General features: G+C 41.1%; 2 protein-coding genes across 3 annotated transcripts in view; both read left to right on the forward strand.

Annotated features, from left to right (window-relative positions):
* Positions 1-1,760: 1,760 nt before the first annotated feature.
* LOC146677261 (uncharacterized) lies at positions 1,761-6,625 on the forward strand. Its single transcript, XM_085419801.1, has 5 exons — positions 1,761-1,863; positions 4,103-4,154; positions 4,990-5,145; positions 5,379-5,474; positions 5,644-6,625. The coding sequence occupies exons 3-5, from the start codon at positions 5,032-5,034 to the stop codon at positions 5,881-5,883; spliced, it is 450 nt and encodes a 149-aa protein (XP_085275927.1). The 5' UTR covers positions 1,761-1,863; positions 4,103-4,154; positions 4,990-5,031; the 3' UTR covers positions 5,884-6,625.
* Positions 6,626-8,057: 1,432 nt separating this feature from the next.
* ppp3cb (protein phosphatase 3, catalytic subunit, beta isozyme) overlaps positions 8,058-20,056 on the forward strand; it is a 35,263-nt gene continuing 23,264 nt past the window's right edge. Inside the window, exon 1 of one of the 2 annotated variants that reach the window (XM_085419808.1) lies at positions 8,058-8,581. In XM_085419808.1, the coding sequence (XP_085275934.1) occupies positions 8,539-8,581 (43 nt within the window). In that variant the 5' untranslated portion in view covers positions 8,058-8,538. The remainder of the gene's footprint in view (positions 8,582-20,056) is intronic. The other variant, XM_085419817.1, reaches the window with a different exon arrangement.

A 20,056-nucleotide genomic window follows, 5' to 3' on the forward strand; every position in this document is an offset into this window, starting at 1 on the left:
GTTCCAGAGCGTTGTTTTGTTCCTTTATTCTGTTACTCTCTTCTTCAAAGGATTTGAGTCCTTGCAAAACAGATTTGAGCTCCTTAACTTCTTCCTGAATAGCAATGTTTTTTGCTTCAATTTCTTGTTTCAGGTCTTGGTTTTGATTGTTCAGAGACTCATTTTCCTGTTTTGATTCCTCATACAGTTCCTTAAAATCTTTGAAATTTTCCAGGCTTGCGTTTGCCTCATGGATGTCAGTTTGGAGAGCCTGGATTTGCTGTCTCATTTTAACTTCTTCATTTTGAAAAGTCTGTTTCAGGTCACACATGCTCTGTATTATAGCATCATTTTCTGACCTGAGTGCCTGGTTGTCCGTTTGGAGATCTTCAACTTTTTCCTGCAATGCCAGCTTCTCCATTTCATACTCTTCGTGTTTACAAGGCATTTTTAAGTTGTTTTTAAGTTGCTCCAGAGCACTTTTCCATTCTTGATCATTTTGTTCATAAGCACTCTCCTTTGCTTGAACTTGTTGTCTCAAAGCTTGATTTTCACACTGCAAATTGGCAACACAATTGTTCAGCTCTGAATTCTCCAAGCAAAGCTTCTCATTTTGTAGTTGTAGTTCCCTTTTTTTCTTGTTTTTAGAAAACCCATATTCTTTGAGAAGCAGTTCAATGGTTTTTCGGAGGTTTTCGTTCTCATCTTTGAATTCCCTCACTTGCTGGCGAAGGTTTTCATTCTCTTCCATCACATCACTGGAAATGGAGGGGGGCTCAGACATTTTTGTAATTTAACTAAAGTTAAAATCTACTACTACTTACAACAGTGCTAACTGTGTTCCTTGTTCACTTCAAAAAAAGTGTCTCAAATTACAGTCAAGCGTATAAGCTGTTTGCCTCTTCAGTGAGGTTGTAACTGAATGGACACAGGGTTTGGGTTACTTATATAGATTTCAGATCAAAGGAATTCTAATAGAATGTGATGAGTCATGCTGATGTCATAAGAAACATGTGATGTCACAATGAACATGTCAGATGAAATGATGGAAAAAATAACAATAGCATTGTCTGGTAAATTGATTAATGATTCCATGATCTTTGAACCTGTAATGGACTTTATTAAAAAATGTAACAAGTGAATAAAATGTTTTTAGATAAATGTGTATTTTAATGAAAATTTGCTGAGCTCTTTTGTGCAGGATTGTTATGTGTGCATTGTGCCACATTTAAATCTGGCACAATGTAGACTTTACTTTAAAAATAAAGTAAAACAATTTATGATAAAGTTTAAAAAGTTCTTTATTGGCCTTTCACTGCTCTAATTTCTGAAAGACACAAATTAGAAATTTGTATCAGCAGTGTCATCCTCTGAATGCTTCATCACACTGTGAGTTATGTTTTTATCCTTCAAGACTGAGCTGATGGAGAACAGGTTTTTTTTTTTATGTATTTATTTTACTTAAATTCACCAAGTCATCATCATTACCTCAACTTGAGTTCATAGATGATCCAGTTTTAGTTTTTTTGTTATTAAATGTCCCCCTCTGTCCCTACACACTGAAAAAAGTGATATTGTCTCCTTTTAAATATAGCATATTATATTTTGGTATATCTTTTCAATTCAAATGAGTAATTCCTCTCTACATATATAATTCGAGTAACTCCAGAATACATTCCCTGCGTTTTAATCCAATTAATTTTAGTTAATTAAATGTAGCTCAAAATGCTTAAGTATGTTTTTCATAGCCTCCTGCTGGGCCATTTTGCGCATGCGTTAGGACAGGCCACCATTTTGCACGCGGACTGAAGAAGCGGACTCTTTGTGTGCTGCAAGCGGGCTCAAGTTAATCGCACAACTTCATATAAAGGTGGTCTAGCTTCGGTAAGTAAACCTTTTACGGTCGTTTTTGTTTTATTTTTTTTACCTCAGTCAAAGCATGTTGACTCTTTAAGACGTGTGCACATGGAGAAAGAAGTCTAAGTAGTTGTACACCTCTGAACTTTGTCATGAATTTGACTTAAGCTAGCTATGTGCTCTATTAGCTACTGCTCTATTAAAAGAGTAATTGTATTGATGCGTTAAAATGTCATATGTTTTTAGCTTAGTTCTTGTGGCACACTTTGTACTAACAAATTATGGAACGAGGCAATTTCTCTGTAGTTAGCTGTAAAGTTCACTGTACAGTCGCCTGCAGTTTTAAGTTGAGAAATCGTCCCTCCCGCCACAACATTGGCATTAAGGAATAGTCGGGCGGGGGAGGGGGCTTCTGAACGCACCTGCACAGTCAGGGGTGCAGTAGGAAATAAGTAGGATTGGCATTGCACAACGTCCTTTGTGCAGAAAAAAATAATGGTTGTAAACTGTGGAGGAGAATAACTCAGTGGTTGCCAAAAATGTGAGATCAAAAGGCACTGAGAGTGATGTTTGTCAGAACTGAAATTAACTCAGAAAAGAAGTTGCTTCACTTGATAGAGCTGTTGAGTGCAAGACCTGTCAGCGGTCTGGTTTAGCATTTAAAGCCTCGCTACGTGCTTCCAAACCGCTGCATTTAATCTCAGAGAAAACTAACACAGAGAAGTAAAGCAAGTGTGTAAGTTCATCTCTTTATGTTTGCATAGTATTTCCATGTTGAGCTTAACAACCGATGTATGGAGCCACAGCTGGACTGGCTGTCGGAGTTTTGTATTGAGGGGGAAAGGAAGCGATTTGTTTTATACTTCAGCTAGAATGAAAAAAGACACAAAGCTGGAGTTATTCGGTGTCTTCATGCTGAACAGCTAAAACTTCTTCCCTCATTCTCCCCCCTCCCTCTCCTGTTGCTACTTCAATCATGAAACTGATCGATTATCAGCTGATCGGCTTTTCTGTCGCTAGTCTCTCTCATTTGTTAGTCACCCAGTTTGCGCTAGAAAGAGGAAAACGGCAGATAAACAACAGCAGCACGTTTAAGCTTGATAAGCTGTTGCTAGAATTTTTTTAATATTACTTCTAGTATCCGCTTATGTTTTCTGGAGCCACAGCCGTAATAGCTGCTGGTCATGATAGTTTGGATATGTGGTGAGAAGGAAACATGAAGGTGAAACCAGGAGAAGTTTTTACTGAATCATTAGAGCTGAACAGGTAATGAAGAAACAGGTTTACATTTTAGGTCACATGAATGAGTTGAAGGGAAGTTATGAACTGTTTATGAGAGACAAATAACACCAGGATCCTTTTCTAAGTAGCTGACAGCTGGTAACTGTGCAGGGGCGGATCTAGCAAAGTTTTGCCAGGGGGCCAGGTAGGGCATTAACAGGGAAAGGGAGACACAAAGACATAATTTTCTTTCTTATTCTCATTTAAAATGTCTAGCTTTTAATAAATAATTATTCTAAATCTTACTACCAAAGTGGTGATCTGGTTAAATGTATAGAGATCCATTATTGTATGTAGTAAATATTAAGTCTAATATATGCCCTAGTAATAGTAGTACATATAGCACTTTTTCCTTTGGGAAGGTACGCTGTCTGCGCTGTCTGCAACTGTATTGAAGAAAAATGTTGAATCAAATTATTATAGAAAAATAATTGATTTCTGTGCATTAAAGTAGATTACGTCAATTAAGCATTATCAGGCGAAGGGTGCGGGGTGGTTTCCTAATATTTTTGCTGGGAGTTGGCAGTCCTATTAGTTAGTTTAATATTTCTATGTACTGTTTAGAATACCTGAATAAGGAGGATGGTGTAAGTTTTTTAGGTTGATCAGTATTGCTGAAGTATAAAATATTTTGGGTGCAGTGTATTTTTTGCATACAGGTATAACAGAATAGCTTTAATGTTTTGTTTTTAAAACTGAGTATGAACTTATACAAAATGCAGCAAAATATTTATAAAAACAGTTTTATTTATTATAAAATACACTATATCGGATTCATATCGGCATCGGCAGATAATCAAATTTATGATATCGGTATCGGACATAAAAAAGTGGTATCGTGCCATCTGTAGTTTGCACAGAGGCACAAGTAAGATTTGTTTTGTTACAAGGGAGTATCATGAAGTAATGCACTAATGGCTTGGAAACGGTAATTGTTTGTCTTTCTAAAGTTTTTTTTTTTTTATTTGTCTTCCTTTTCTGGCAGATTTTCTTCCCCTTATGTGTTACTGTTTATTCAAGAAGATGGTGTTATTTTGGTAAGTACATGCAAATTCCTTACATATTTATCACAACAGTATTTGTCACAGTATTGCAGGGACAAGTTTATCTATCTCATCTTAAGGGTTCTTGTGATTATTAATATTGATATTAATTAATATCAATTAATATATATGATTAAATTTCTTTTATCCAGGACAAAAGAAAAAAAAAACTTGCGAAAGTGAAATGAAAAACAGGAATTTAGTTCTTGTGAGTTAAGAGGATGCAGAGCATAGGGTTAGATGGAGGTGGATCATTCACTGTGGTGATCCCTGAAGGAAACAGCCAAGAGAAAAAGGATCAGATTGCAAAAAAAAAATGTGTTTTGTTTGCATACATGAGTCTTTACGGTACCCACAGGACTCCTGAAGTATAAGTACTCTGAAGTTTGCAGAGCAATTTCAGAGATGTTTGGGGCTTACATGGCAAGCATGTTTTTAGTTGCACATCTAAATTTTCTCTGCTCTCTGTTGCTGATGGCAGAGTTCTGCCCCGCTGACCTCACAGGTGAGACACTCCCACCAGTGGACAAAGAGCACAGGAAAATGTGTTGCCAACCACCTGAAACAGACAAATATCTGCTTTTTAAAACCCTTTAAACCCGTTAAATGGACTGATGCCATTCATTTCTTCTTTGATTAACAGTAGTAACATCCTTCATGCACTGTATACTAACCCATATGATAATCATGCTTTATGAAGTGATGGCAATTGCATTGTAGCATTTAATGAAGAAATAACAAAATAATCATACCAATGATTAAGCACCAGTCTTCTTTTTTCTGTGTGTGTGTGTGTGTGTGTGTGTGTGTGTGTGTGTGTGTGATACAGGTAAATGCTGAATTCCAGTGTATTACAACACTTCAACTGGAGATGACCTTCGCGGCACAGTTAGACAGAATTACACCTCAGTTGATGACAGTTTTCCAGAAGAAGGGCGGTGTTTCTGGGCAGAAACTTGCCCACCACTTGCAGATCATGCAAGAGGTAAATCTGAATATTGCAAATTCTATTTGGATTTCTTTTGTCTTAAGTGGCAGGTCACTGGTGAGTCCAATAAGCCGTTTTAGGTGACCAGCCAAGCAATCTAAATTTTGAAATTTCATATATAAATTTTATTTACTATGTTTGAACTGACATATGATAAAATTTACTTATTGCGAATGTCAGACATTGTTCTTTTTTCCAAATTGGTTTAATCAGCAACTCTCTTTAAACAGGCTGAAAGTGATGTTAAAGTGAAAAGGGAAGCAGTTCTCAGGGCACTTTGCCTCTACCTTGGTGAAGAGGACGGAAGCCTTATTCGGGAGTTCTTTGTAAGTCATTTAAGTCATTGTAAGCAAGTCATCTATACACACACTTTTTAGATAGATATCTGTGTGTGTGTGTGTATTACACACACACACACACACACACAAACGACTAGATTGGAATTTAATTGTAGAGTTAATTGTTTTTTCTTTTACCTTTTTATTAAATGTTTAGGACATTGAAGGAGATGATATCCAGAGAGACCTGAAGAAGCACACCATGGGCATTTATGTCATCAACAGGGAGGATGGACAAAATGGACATTATGATGACATTGGAATATTTGTTGAAGGGGAGATAGTCATGGACAACATTGGATCTCTGGCGCAAGCTTGTGCATTGATGCTTGGAGTAATCTATGCACTAAACCTAGCCTTCCCCAAGGAATTGAAGGACTATTATGAATTCATTTAGAAAGTGTTGATGGGATTCGATGGTGAAAAGCTCTCCCCCAAAGTCTTTGGGCTGAAGAACAAAATTGCTACTGGATAGGAAGATTTCTAAAATAACACATCAAGAGAATGCTGTTATGTAAATTACCAATGACTGGTGCTCTTGTGAATAGGAGTGAAACTCTTGTACAACCATCATTTGTTCTGTGTTATGTTTCGATTGAACATTTTAACTTTCAATAATGAATGTTTCACGTGTGGTACATTTGAGTAGCTTGAAGAGCAACTTTGTAATTATTCAGTTATAGCTGCTGCCCTGCGTATAATCAGTGTTAACTCAACCGGATAAAAAAAACAAAACCATTCATGATTACCACACTGCAGCACACTGGTAACACTTTAAAGACTATTAATTGTTTTGAAGCGAGTATGTTAGGTCAGAAAATATGTAAAACATTCAGAATCTTCAAGGAAGGACTAGAATGGAAAGACAGTGGTCAATAAGCAGTAAGGAAAACACAAGTTTAATTTTAAGTCTAATTACCTTATTAAAATGCAATTTCTAAATATGGATCGCAGAACAGCAGGTCTGAAACTGGTTAGTTTGTGGATGCATCAGTTTCTAATTGTGATACATTATACTGCTGGTAGTGTTTTATTCTTTTATGTAAGGAGTTTGGTTTTTTTTTTTCTTTTTTAGAGGAAGAGAAACATTGGTTAACATTTCTCTTGTCTGTTGTTTCTGTTTTGTTTGAACACAGCTTTTTAAAGCTACTAGTTCATAGGCAAAAGTTTTGTAATTTGTATTATACAAATTGCAGCAATTTCCCTTAGAGATGTGGATTCTTATTCTGTTTGCAACAAATTTTGCATTAATAAATGATGTGAAAGAATGTTGTAGTTTTCATTATTGACGTTTTTAAAAACTACAAATCAGGGTAAGCAATATTTTTTTTAAGTAAACTTAACTTAATTGAAATAGAGAGAAATTAACAATTTGATTGATTTGAATATAAGTTTGGGACATAAGTGTAAAGGAAACAAATTATTCTGGTACATTTAACACGACCTTAGTTGGACTTACTAATAATATTTGACTAAGACGTATCCACAACAGTTAAGTTAAAGTAGCTTAAAAATATATGTTGGTTTTACTCGCTTAAATTAAATTCAGTGTACTTAAAAAATATTTCTGGATTCAAACAAATTTATTTCGTGCAACCACTTGTCATAAAAAAATTGAGTAAATTGAACAAAACATTTTTTTCAGTGTAGTTGATGTTTTGTCACAGTATTGATGTTGGTCACTTTTTCTAGATGGGCTTTAATAGCTAAAAGTTGTGGCTTATGTTAGCTAATTGAGACAAAACAGCTAATCTCCTAATGCAGTGGCTAATCTTAGCTTGCTTCCTTGTAAAATAAATCATTTGTATCGAAATTCAATTTGTTCAACTTCTTTTTCATCTTTATGTGGAGAAAAAAAATTGAATGCATAAAATATGCTTCATGGTCTTCATTTAGCTTCATAAGTATTTGGACACTAACTTCACGCTGATCGTTTAATTTAAAATCCACTGTGGTATCAAAAAAGTCTTACTGTCCAAAGAATTATGGACCTGACTGTCGGATTTAGGTCTTTCACCACTGTGGGAAACAGTGATGTGTTTTTACACTCCTTTACAGTGCCACTTTTTTATATAAAGTCATGCTTGTTGTTTTCTATCCCACATTTCAATGTTTTTGATGCACATAGAATTTGAAAATTATACATTTCAGTGCTGCATTCATAAACTTTAATCCTTATCAATCATCCTTATCACTTTGGTTGAGATCCATTTGAATGAGTTACTTTCAGTTATAAGTTAACATGCATGAACTGGATTGTCCTCCCATTCTGGCACACAGGTCAATAATCATAAATAATTACATGATATTTAGCCTTATTAAAACGCGATGCTAGAAGCTCACGCCAAACAGAGAACGCTATTACACGCACGCAAGCACGCACAAAATGCCCACTCCACAGTATTTGCTGTTCAGGGGGGAAAGCCCTGTAATCAGTCTCTCCACAGGATGGCAGTGTGAGTCTGAGTGTGTACCCGCGCGTGTGTCTGCGTGTGTGTGTATGCGCTCCTGCGTGTGCGTGAATCTGCGTGGGAGTTCCTTCTTTCGCCATTCCGGGGTGTTGCCAGCTGCACGGCACCGCTTGCAGAGGCGTCCTGGAGAGGTAGAGCCTGCGCGTCTCTCCTCTCTCCAAGGCGTCTCTTCGGCCTCTTAACCTCCAGAGTCTACCCCCACCACCCCACCCCCCGACTCCACCAGCAGCAGCAGCACCACCACCACCACTGCTATACCAGCACCCCCTCACACACACCAACCCCCCTCCCGCCCCCTCTCAGAAAACAAATTCGGGATCCAAGCATGCCACAACAGCAGCTAGGTATCCGCCTATCCTCCCCCAAAGTCACCGCAGGCGCAGCAGCAGGCTTCCCCCGTCCGAGAGAGCACGGAGACTCCACCGAGTGATGCCACTACTGCAGCAAGAAAAGCACCCAGCAACCGCGCATACTGTCGACGCCTGCCGGAGGACCCGACACCACAATCTCGGCCCTTGACAGAAGAGAGAGCCCCCCCTTTCCCCAAACCCCTTCGGCTCTGTTCCCGTCCCGACTCCAGGATGTCCGACTGCAACGCAAGTCCCACCGACCGGGTGATCAAATGTAGGCATGTCAAACCCTGCACGGCCAGTGAGAGCTCCTCTGTGCCAATAATCTGCTGTAACTCATCGTTATTTTTTAGTTTGTTTTGTTTGTTTGTTTTTTTAATTTAATTTTATTCTGTTTGCATCCCTGCCGTTGCACCACTGTCTCTTATTCGCACGTGTTTTGCTCATCATTTATTATGACTATCATTATGGTTCTTTTTCCATAGCACCTAATTATTACAATAAAAACAGCATATTTTGGCTGGCGTGTCAGCATGCATGTGCCTCTGAACCATTCAGGGGAGGGAGGTGGTGATGGAGGTGGGGGGGGGGGGAGTAAAGGGGGTGGGGGTATCCAGCACGGTACGCCATAATCAGGGTCTTCCCTCGTTATTCTATTAGAATTCACCCCCTCACCGTGGCATTACCCCCTTTCTAACTGAGGGGGGTGGAGGTGTCTCTTCCTCTATGTATAGCCAAAGCGTTTGCGCGACACCCCTGTGCTGCATGAGCTCCATACGCGTTCCACTCCTAGCGGTGGCTTCGCGTTACTGAATAATACCCCACAGAGGCACAGCCGGGAGAGTGATAAGAGGTAAAAGCAGGGAGGGAGATGAGCATCTTGTTCCAATGAAACATCAAGCGGTGTGACGATGACAGCGAAAGGCAGACATAAAGGTAAATAAATGTCGAGCGTACGACCCGCGATAGCCACCGTTCCGTGCTTCTGCTGTGGATGTGGGCATAGTGTCACGGGATGATGTTGCATGTATGCAACGGTGTAAGAAGAACGCGGGGGGTGAGGGGGGGTAGGATGCTGCTTGAAGGGGGCTCGCCATTCGGAAGGGGCTTTTTTCTTTTTCTTTTTTAGCTTTCTGTCATCGATGCTTGTGTGCTGCATATCTGACTGCACGTGATGCCTTCTCTGTGTTAGATGTGCCGAACTGTCCGTCCATATGTTGGCCTACATTATCTTCTATTTGTTTGTAAATCAAATCCGAGTCAAAATCAGATTATTGATTGGAACAGCAGGTAGGCGGACAACTTTGCCAGGCCGAGTGCGCACCGTCATCCCCCCTGTGAGTTTGGCGTACCGGCCGCTGATGTGTGTGCTTGTAACGTCTTGTAACGTTTAACCACCGGTGACCATGACATGGCTCGACCAGCTGTTGTAAACCCACGTTTTTATTAGTAGTATCGTTATTATCATTTTCAAACACGGCCCTGAGTGTCAGTGGGTGATTCTGCTAATCCCGTGCGTATCTTATTTCCACGTCTCCGTTAAGGTCTCCCTGGCTTCCCCCCACCTCCCTTCCACCCACCCATCCTCCTCTTGTTTCTCTTGAGTGTCAAATGAGAGACAAAATGGAGTTTATGGATGCCGAGCCGCGTATCCGACCCCCATCGCCCGATGAGTATGATGCACAACGCTCTAATGGTGTTGTTGCATCATTAGATTGTGGAATATTTGATGTGTTTTGAGTCTCTCCTTTTCCCCTTTTTTTGTTTGCTTTATGCGCGGGCGGCTATATGAGGAGGAGGGGGAGGCGAGGAGGGTCTCTTGCTTGGGTTGTGATCCGTGTGAGCTTGCACAGATTGTCGTGCTTATCGGGTCACAACGAGGCTGGGCATGGCAGCGATGCTTCCACGCACGCAGCCTGTCACATGCGACGATGCCCTCTCTGTCTCTCCCACTGGCTCCCCTTAATAAACTCGCAAGGTCTCTCTGCCGGAAGAAGAGGAGCTGACAGCTGGATGCGTCGCTCGGGCATGCCCCGGTATTCCGTGGTGCGTCGTGCTCAGAAGAGGTGGGGGGGGGGGGGGGGAGAGCTCTTGCAGATTTTTGCACGTAGGAATTTAGGGCTGCGTGTGCATATGTCTGTGCTGCACCTCTGTGGAAAAACTACATGGATGCAGCTGTGCAGGGAAACCTGGATCCTCTCTGACTGCCGCATCCATCCATTAATCCCATCAGCCCTCACCCTCAAGTTACCAGCTCCCCTCCACATGTGCAGAAGCCACATATCATTTTATATTCGCAGCTCTGCTTTGCATGTGTGTTGTAATGCAGTTAGGTCAACTGAGCTCTTTTGCCAGCAGCGGAATTATCTACATCTTCGTGCATCATCCATCTCACAGACCAACACACACTCATATGCATCTTCTGTCATAAACACACCGATCCATCAGCAAGGTGAGAATGCTGTAGAGTCAACAAAGCCACAGCAAGGATGGGAGCGTCGTCAAAGAGTGGGCATTTCTGGCAGATGGACTGTGCCCGGTAGTTCCCCACATTATAGATTTTTAGCAATGTTCAGCAGAGAGCATTGCACAGACATGGAACCAAAGGACGGAGGCATAAAGAGAGGAATGGACAAAGAGGCAGAGAGTGTGGGGGCGAGGTGAGGAAGAGAGGGAATGAGAAAATGTGACAAGGCCACAGAGGAGGTGAAGTAGCTGGGGTGAGAGAGAAGGAGGCACAGAGGGACACAGAGAGAGAAAGGAAGGAGTAGTATTTCACACTGTTGAGTAGCAGAGCATCATCCTAATGGACTTTGCACACTCTTTGATTACTTAACCAACCCAATGCCCTCTCTGTGCATTTGTATGTATGCGTGGGTGTGTCTGTCACAAAAGGCTTATATTTGAATTGCATGTAATGCACACTATTTGAAGACAACACATGTTGAGAGTTTTGCAGAAACCCCTCTGTATGTACAGTAGAGCCATGTTGATGCTATTATAGTTTCAGCAGCATAATTTAGAAACTGTTGTCTCCTCTAGTGGTCACTGGTGACACAGGACAGTCTTATACCCACGAGTCAGTAGCTAGCAATCTTAAATATTCAAAATTTGAACTTTCATCTGTAAGTAGACCACTGACTTAATGCTATCATCAAATACTGCACTGAAATCATAGCTGCTGGGTGACGGTACGGACAGTGAGCTCATTCTTTGTGATGCTGGCTGTATTCTGGGGGGAGTTGTGAGGCTACAGAATGAATTGGAGACCCTTTAAGATGCCTCAAATGTAAAAAAAAAAAAACACAAAACAAAAAACCTTTGCACAATAGGTTGGTACAATAGCTCAATAAAAATCGACAAGCTGGGCACCATTAAAGCACACAAGTGGTGCTAAAAAGCTTTCATGGGCACCAAGAGCAGATATATGTATAAAATGTGTAACAGTGTGTATTTTACCAAAGAAAGGGTTTAAAAAAGTGTAGCATGCTGCTAGGCTAACGCTTGGTTTAACAACACAAGAACAAAAAATAATGTACCTTTATGTGTAATGCTAAGTGCAGTGCTTCTGTTTTATTGATGCTTTTTTTTATGGCAGAATTAATATAATTAGCCTGATGACTCATATTTATTATTGGTCAGCTAGTTTCAGGGCTCTGGTGTTGAGCGTGCTGGCTCACTTTCAGGGCTGACTGTGACACTTGTAGCTTAGAGCGCACCTGTTGAGAAAAATAGCCATTGGTGTTGTGGTTTGAACTGGAATCAGCAGCTAATGCTGTGAGAAAAAACAACATTAGTACCAAGTACCATGCAAACTTAAATGACCCTCATGTTTTCCCCCATTTCATCCAAACACCCCAAATATCTAGTCGTTGTGTGCTGAAAACAGCCCATCAGAACACAAATTAAAACACAAATACCCCTGAATGTGACTCTGCTGGGCTTTCAGTATCCTGCAGTCTGACAGCCCTTACTCATGGTGGATATTTTGGCTTGTCAAACACAGGGTGTGACTAATAAGATTAATCATGGCTATGTTTCATTTAAATGTCCCAGTGTCAGTGTCCTGGTAGCGTGCACTCTGCTGGCTCAGCTAAGTGAAACGGGGCCATCATTATTACAGATAGTTACAACTTTTCTCCTGAAGACAAGTTGAGGTGAATGATGTGAAAAGGTCTGCACCACTAGAGTAGTGACAGAAGAGAAAAATCAACACTTTCCTGTCACCGACCGTCCCAAGCGTACGTAATAACACTGCAAACTCAGTGGATGATACTGTTGTTGTGTCATTACATCTTTTTTAGCTCAGTTGTTACAGTTGTTACTTCCGCTCTGGGTCATGATTTACTCAGGATACTGTGCTAATATGCTAGGATGCATGCTGGCAGATCATACAGGGCAGGCCTTATTATTATTATTATCATTTTGCTGTCTAATATCTGGTCATATTTAAGGTAAAGAAAATATCATGTGCTGAACTGCATCCTCGCACTGGTTCAAAGTGCAAAGGTCAAATATGCCTGTTATAGCTCATGACCTTTTGAACAAATCGCTACATTTTTGAAGAGTACTCGCCAAAGCTGAGTGATCCAATATGCTCACATGCATATATGCATTCATACATGCATAAACCACACACAAACACACTCAAACTCACTTGCACACACACCACATCACCTCTAGCAAGGTTTGGGGCAAAGTTGGCATATTTCCTTTTGGTGTAACATACAATCCCATTCCTCTATGTGAAATGTGCGTGTGTGTCTGTGTGTGTGTGTCGGATTGTGGCATCACTGTTGTGAGCCAGGGGTCCTACCTTGACAGGTCTGTGTTTGCCCTGTGGGGAGGGTGGCAGGGCAAAGGCTATTTATAGAGGAGGTACTCCAGAGAGAGAGAGGGAGAGAGGGATTGTCTAATGAGGACAGGCTGTTAGGGGATGGGCCGTTGTTTCAGTGTGTGTGTGTGTGTGTGTGTGTGTGTGTGTGTGTGTGTGTGTGTACACAGATGGTCCATCATGTGTGAACTGTGCATTAATTGAACAACTTCAAACGTATCTTTAGCTGTCCCCCCCCACCACCTCCACCACCTTCAAAGACCCACGAATCCATGTTTCCTGATCTGGGTCAAAGATGGTAGAAACACACACGCACGCACGCACACACATGTGAACAGATGCATCTCTCTCATACACCCCAATTTTTTCACTCCCTCTCTCTCTTTGCTGCTCTCATTCTTTAACCCCCCCCCCGGTTTCTTACACCTTCATTTATTCATGTACAGACAGTAGACAGTAGGATTGAAACGATCCTGGGAGCTGTGTGTGTGTGTGTGTGCGATCACTTTAGATGAGGTCCTGGAGAGGGCAACACATCTAACATACAAACACGTACATATACAGGCGTGCAATCAGCTGTGTTTGATGTCACTGGATGAGCATCAGACGGTTACAGTCTGGGGAGGCTCAGCATTGCACAGTAATGAGTTCATTCATAGCCTGCACGTAACACGTATATGCTGCTCTAATTATTGTGGATACAGCATTTTCACCTTGTCTTCGTATTAACTGGCTGCTTCCAAAAACAATTTGCTTCTCGCCTCGGTGATCTGACGCCCGGCCGATTAGGAGGCACGAGTTTGTTTTGTTTTATACCTCTTTAGTCATATTTTACAACATTTGGAGGAAAGACACAAACGAGGACAGATGGATCATGGGTGCCTTCTACCGTCATTTCTGCAATCTGTCTGTTCTCGCTTGCTGTCACTTCCTGCATCCTGCACCAGCCTGTCTGATCATGAATGGTGTCCCTGTGTTATTAAAACTGATGAAATAGTTCCCCGTAATTGACTTTAGCCATTAGGGACGATGCACACAAAACAATAGGATTCCGATCAGATTCTGCTCCAGTTAGGCTATTAGGCCAGCCCAAACAAATCTAGGAGATTTGGTTGACAGCTATGTCATAGATTTTTCTCTCAGGCTCCCCCTCAGTGCTCTGCAATGGGGAGATTTTTGGCTGAGCTGGCAGCTCTGGCGCCTAATAAATTCCACACCGGGGAGTTCAGCTGTGGAGAGTGGGCCAGAAGACGAAAACAGTACAAAGTGCATGAGGAAAAAAAGACGGAAAAGCTTTCACCTATTTGCTCATCTCGCGCCGTTCGGTCCGTCTCACCTCACACGCACGCTATGCATCACGCGAAGTGGACAGTTTTGGATGAATAACTTTTTCTTTTTTCACTCCACTCCAGAAAGTGGAGTTCACTGTATTTGTCATCTGTACTCAGACAGGGGACAGCTCAGACTGTACTTTCTGGAAGGAAAGTTCCCTCCCAAGGTTGAAACACTTGGCAGCATCACAAAGTGTTAAAATGCCTTAGAGCAGCATTTGGGAGAAATACTGCCAGCCGCCACTTCACTGAGGAAGTGTGGCTGCTGTGGTCTGAGCTCATGCAGACGTTAGAGACACACCATCTTTACTATGCCGATATCTGTGTGTGAGACGCTATTTTACTCAGTATTTCGTTGATGTATTCCTAATGACAACACACATTACATTAATATTAATGTGCCGGTTGTACCCAGCTGCCTGATATTTAACAGCAGGGCTTTTCCAAAGATGTTCGGAAGCCAAACTATTTAGACCTTCACACTGCTGAGAACTGAGAAAAATAGGAAATCATTAAAAGCATCCTACTTCATAGTTTGTTAGAGTGTGCCAGATTAGAGGCGCCAGGGGTAGCACATTTCTGTAATCAACATTTGTCTGTAGTCGTCTTAAATTCTGATATTAATCAAGCAGTTATCTTACTTGTGTTACATAATTTACTCAAGTCTTCCAGAAAAACGCGGGATATAAAAACAGTCATCTGACCTCAGGTGTCCTCCTTATAAGTATAAAGGCTTGCGCTGATGTTTGGGCATACATGGGCTTCATGTCATACTGCCACGATGCATTTATGTGCCAGTGCATGACAGGTGATGTTACCGTGAAAGGTTCATGATTAACTGATTAAGTACAGTTTTTTTGACACTGCACAGTATCCATTAGCAATTGACTAGGACGTCCTCAGTTTTAGTATTAAAGTTAAGACATATGCTTCGATTCTACATCCTGAAATGATTGATTTAGCCTAGCTTATTGTTTATCCCAGTCAATGTGATGCCATTAGAGTGCTTTGTAAGAGCTACTCTTATTGATAACGCTTTCCTTCTTTCTGTATATTACAGTATTCATCCATCCTATTTTATGTAAACAGCTTTAGCATTGTGCAAAGATTTTAGTCACTTTAGATGTGCAGACTCTTAAAGCCTCTCAGCCACACAGGCCTACAGACCAGTTGGGAAGCCCCTGGCAACCTGTGGTCACGAGGAAAAAACGTGTGTTCCCTGATCGGTTAGTGATTGTTGCTGACTGCTGCTAGGTGAACTCAGTTGTAAAGAGGGTGTTGCACCAAAAACCTCCTTGTTGTTGCTTTGTTTGCTAGCAGGTTGGCACGGTTTAGTTAGCTTATTATGATCTCCATTAACTACAGCAGTGCTGCAGCTATTCTTCCTGGGGTTCATCCAAGCAACACACTCTGACAGTGCATTACAAGAACTTACACAGAGTCTGTGTCTGCATGGAAAACACAGACTTGTCTGCAAACACTCACCATTTATTTTCTGAGTTGTAGTGAAACTGGAAAAAGGTGAATGGCAACCTATTTGCGTTGCACTAGTCAAAGTTGGTGAGTAGTCAGCAAGTATTTGCTTACTAGTCGGCGTCTTTCGTGCAAACTATGGGTGACAGCAGCAGTCTACTAGAGCCCAAGGCAATCACATGGAGGTTTCTGGTGCTCCACCATGTACTTCTTTGTAATCAATTTCATTTACCACTAACAACTCGCTAACCAGTTGAAGAATACACACTTCCCTAGTGACTAGTGGTTACCAGTCTCTAGGCTTGCATGAATGGAGATTTAACAATTGGTTTCATCGTGACTGCCCGCAACCTCCAGCAACCATTCACAAGTGATTGGGGAATACAACCAGTGGCTGCCAGATGGCTCTTTGCCATTGTTTCTCTGGCTGAGGCCTTCATCTTCACACCAAACAGTCTCACAACAGTTCAAGAAATAGTCATGAAGTGCAGTTATTTGTACTCTTGGAGACAAATTTTCTCTCTTTTGTGTACAAGCACAGAAGCAGTTCCTGCGACACATGGTGGGGAGGTTAGTGAACTACTAAATTTTATCTGTTGATTTGTCTCTATGGAAACACAGTAAAGCGTTTTTAAATTTATAGAGCAGTTGGAGGGTTGGTGGAAGCAAGTCACGTGCCACTCACACAAGAGACTGCGTTTCCAGTCCCATATGGAACTGATGACTTTCAAACTTTTATCCTCAAGTTGTGTTTAAATTCGCTGGCTGCCATTGCTTTCAGTTACTGTTTAGGTTGGCACCAGGGTCAGAAAAAGGATCATGTTTGGGGTAAAACATAAAGATTTTCAATTTTTTTTTAACTTCAAGAAATGCAATAGCAACAAAGGTGAGCTGACTGTAAATCAAAGTAAGCACAGTTTCTTTCCATTTACACGTTTGACTATTTAAAGTTTTGCCATGACATCGGAACCATAACACACAGTCAGAGCTGAAGGCATGAATTCTTTTATTTTAAATTGGTATTTGTGTTCGTCCATTGTACCTGAGGTAGTTTAAAGCTAATTTGCGTCTGCATTCCCTTGGCAGGTTACAAAAATGTTGCATAATAATAACTTGGTATGAAAGACCAAGTAAAACCATGAGGTGAGCATTTTAACAATAAATGCTAACACAAGCATTGTTGACTAAATTTAGCCAAAATTAATTTAAGAGTTTCCTGGGCTTTGTGGCTGAGGTGCTTGTCTTCAGAAAAAAGACGGTAAATCGCTGCTCCTCGTGGTCTCTGGTGAGAGTAGATAGGCCAGTTGCAATACACCACTTGAAATTATTCTGCGTATTGAACCTTCAGCACAAGATGTGACACAGAAATTTGTGGTCTTTTCTTGTCATCGCCATCAAATGACACATAATGAGCCTTTGTTAGGAACAAAAACATAATTTTCTCACACAGACTTGGAAAAATAATTTCCACCCCCGAAGTCCCTCCGGCAGGTAGCACAGTCAGCGTCATGTATGTGTGGGTCAAGCAGGGTTACAGAACATTCAGTTTAGCCGTTAATATTTAATTCGATGTCCTTCGGGATGAAATGGTTAATAATGAAAAGCTCAGCTGACAATGGACTAACTTGGAATTTAACTCAACCCTGAACTCCACTGGGCTTCAACATTTTTTGTTTTGCTTCCTGTATATTAAGAGTTCAAACTTTGAGTACCTAAAAAAATAATGCTCAAAATCTACTATGGGCTTTATATAAAAGATGGATGTAGATATTTTTGAGCCCAGAGTTTAGCACTATGGCCCCTTAGAGTGGCCAAGCTGTAACCAATTCCTCTCTGAAGTCAAACATTTTAAAATGGGACTGTTACTTTTTGTGTAAAATCTGTAGATTATGTACTACTAACAACATGAACATTATTCATCTTTGCATCCCAGCATATATTTTACCGTTGAATAACCCTCGGGTGGCGGTCCTTTTTCAACGTCTACTCATGGTTGAAAGTTAGTTCCATACCGAAAGTGGGAATGGCGCTGGTTCCAGGAGCTTCTTGAACATTGCCTGGATGCCAAGAGGCAGCAAGTGTTGAAGAATATTTGTTTTACCATCTCTTTATTGTTCAAAATGCACAAAATGTTCTCCGTAGAAAGGATGAAGAAAAAAAAAAGACACCTGTACAGTGACCTCAGGCTTTCAGGCCATTTCTTGTCCTGCTGAGCTATACATCTTCATCCTTGAATAGTAAAATCTCTGAGTCTGATGCTGACATCAGAGATAGGGAGGTGAAGTCACCCACAATTTTGATCTAAATGGCCAGAATTTGCTTAAAAGTACTGTTTACATTTTTTAAAAAGGCACTGGTAATAGTAGTGTGAGCACATGCAGAAGATGTGTGGCTTTCTGTTTACCATTTACATACCATATTAGACGTCACTGACAAATGCATTTAATTGCCCTAAATGCATTAACCTGATTGTTATTCAGCCTTTGTAAAAGATCATGTGACTCGACCTCTATTCTCCTGGAAACAGCGTCATCGTTTGCACTTCATTGTTTGCCCAGTTTTTTGTCTTGTAGCGTGGGAGATGATGTCAGGGTTTCATCCGTGTTTGGTGGGATGTGACAACAACTAGTGTTAGCATTTAGCATGAAGCACCTCAGAGCTACTAGCATAGCATAAAATTCTAATGAAATAAAAGGGAAAAATGGTAGATGGACTGTTTCGTATGTACCGTTTTTCTACTCGACTTGACAGCTCAAATCACACTTTTTTCTATGTTTACTTTCTGTCAAACATTCAGACTCCCACAAATACATCGGCAGCAACTTAGGGTTAGTATCTTGCTCAAGGATACACTGGCATGCTCCCTCCCAACCTGTTCTCACTTGATCCACTTTCTTTGTTCAATAAGATCCAGTATAGACTCGTATAAGACGTATGCAAATGCATGAGCCAGACCTATAGGATGATCTGATGGTCGGACTCCTGCAATGGTGTAATATACTGTATATTATGAGTGTACAGTAAGTCTTAAATGCATTTCCTCTGCCTTAATGTTCTCCTCCAGGCTTGCAAATTCATATGCATACTGCAGAAAGCTTTCCATTGTTACAAGCAGAAAATTGCTCTGAGACAGAAAAGCTGTACGGGCATGTTTCTCAGATTTGTATCAGAATCACTTTATTAAATCCAAACAAGGTCTCTTCGTAATTTACATCTGTCTGTCTTTAACCTCTGCACGTGCGCTCAGAGCTATAAGATTGGACTCAAATCTCCTAGCATTCCTCTTGAACTGTACACTCATCAAACGGTTTGCCATTGCCTGTGCCGAACCTCTTCTCGCCTCTATTCCCCAACTACCAAGTATAGTTTTCCCAAGTATAGTTCCTTTCCCAAGCTGTGTGTCTCTGCTGCTCTCTTCACTCTCTCCTACCTGCCCTACTTTCACACTGCTCTCACAATTTACGAGTTTCACACTCCGTCCCTCTCACTTCTACCCTCCTCTCCCTCCTCAGGCTCTCTCGCTGTTACACACATGCACACTTGAGGCCTCAGTTTTACCTTCAACCAGAAATATACATCCACAAATTGAGTTCATGTGTGTGCTTGAGTTTTAAAAGAGTACCGCAGCCCTTCTAACACTGTGCTGGCAGCTTTTTGTAATGACATGTTCCAGCCCGAGTACATTTTGTAGCACAGCTCAGAACAGTGCGGTGCTATATGCCGGTACAGGACGGTACACTGAAGGAGGAGGTTTATCCACATACTGCCTGAGCCCTGTTGTTTCCTTTTATAAATAAATATAATGTCACACAAATACCAGCATGCATGAGTAATTCCTTTTTGGGCTTATGTTCTCTGACAGCCTGGGGTGCACAAGGCTTTTAAAATATTAATCGCTCCTAACTTGTAATGCAAAAATGGTTTTAACATGTAAGAACCGCTGTTCTCAATCGATGGAAAGCAGACCCTTCAGCTTGGCAGCCTGAAGTGTCCTGGGATGTCTCAGCATGCTCTCCTGTGTTGTGTTCAATCTTAAGGTGTGTAAAAGTGTCATGGGGATGCAGTAGCAGTTATCTAGCAGCAGCCTGAGGTGACTTTAGATATTCTGGAA

The sequence above is a fragment of the Rhamphochromis longiceps genome, linkage group LG2, assembly GCF_057381845.1.
Source record: "Rhamphochromis longiceps isolate RC_006_pf linkage group LG2, R_longiceps_female_GT1.1, whole genome shotgun sequence".
Classification (NCBI taxonomy): Eukaryota; Metazoa; Chordata; class Actinopteri; order Cichliformes; family Cichlidae; genus Rhamphochromis; species Rhamphochromis longiceps.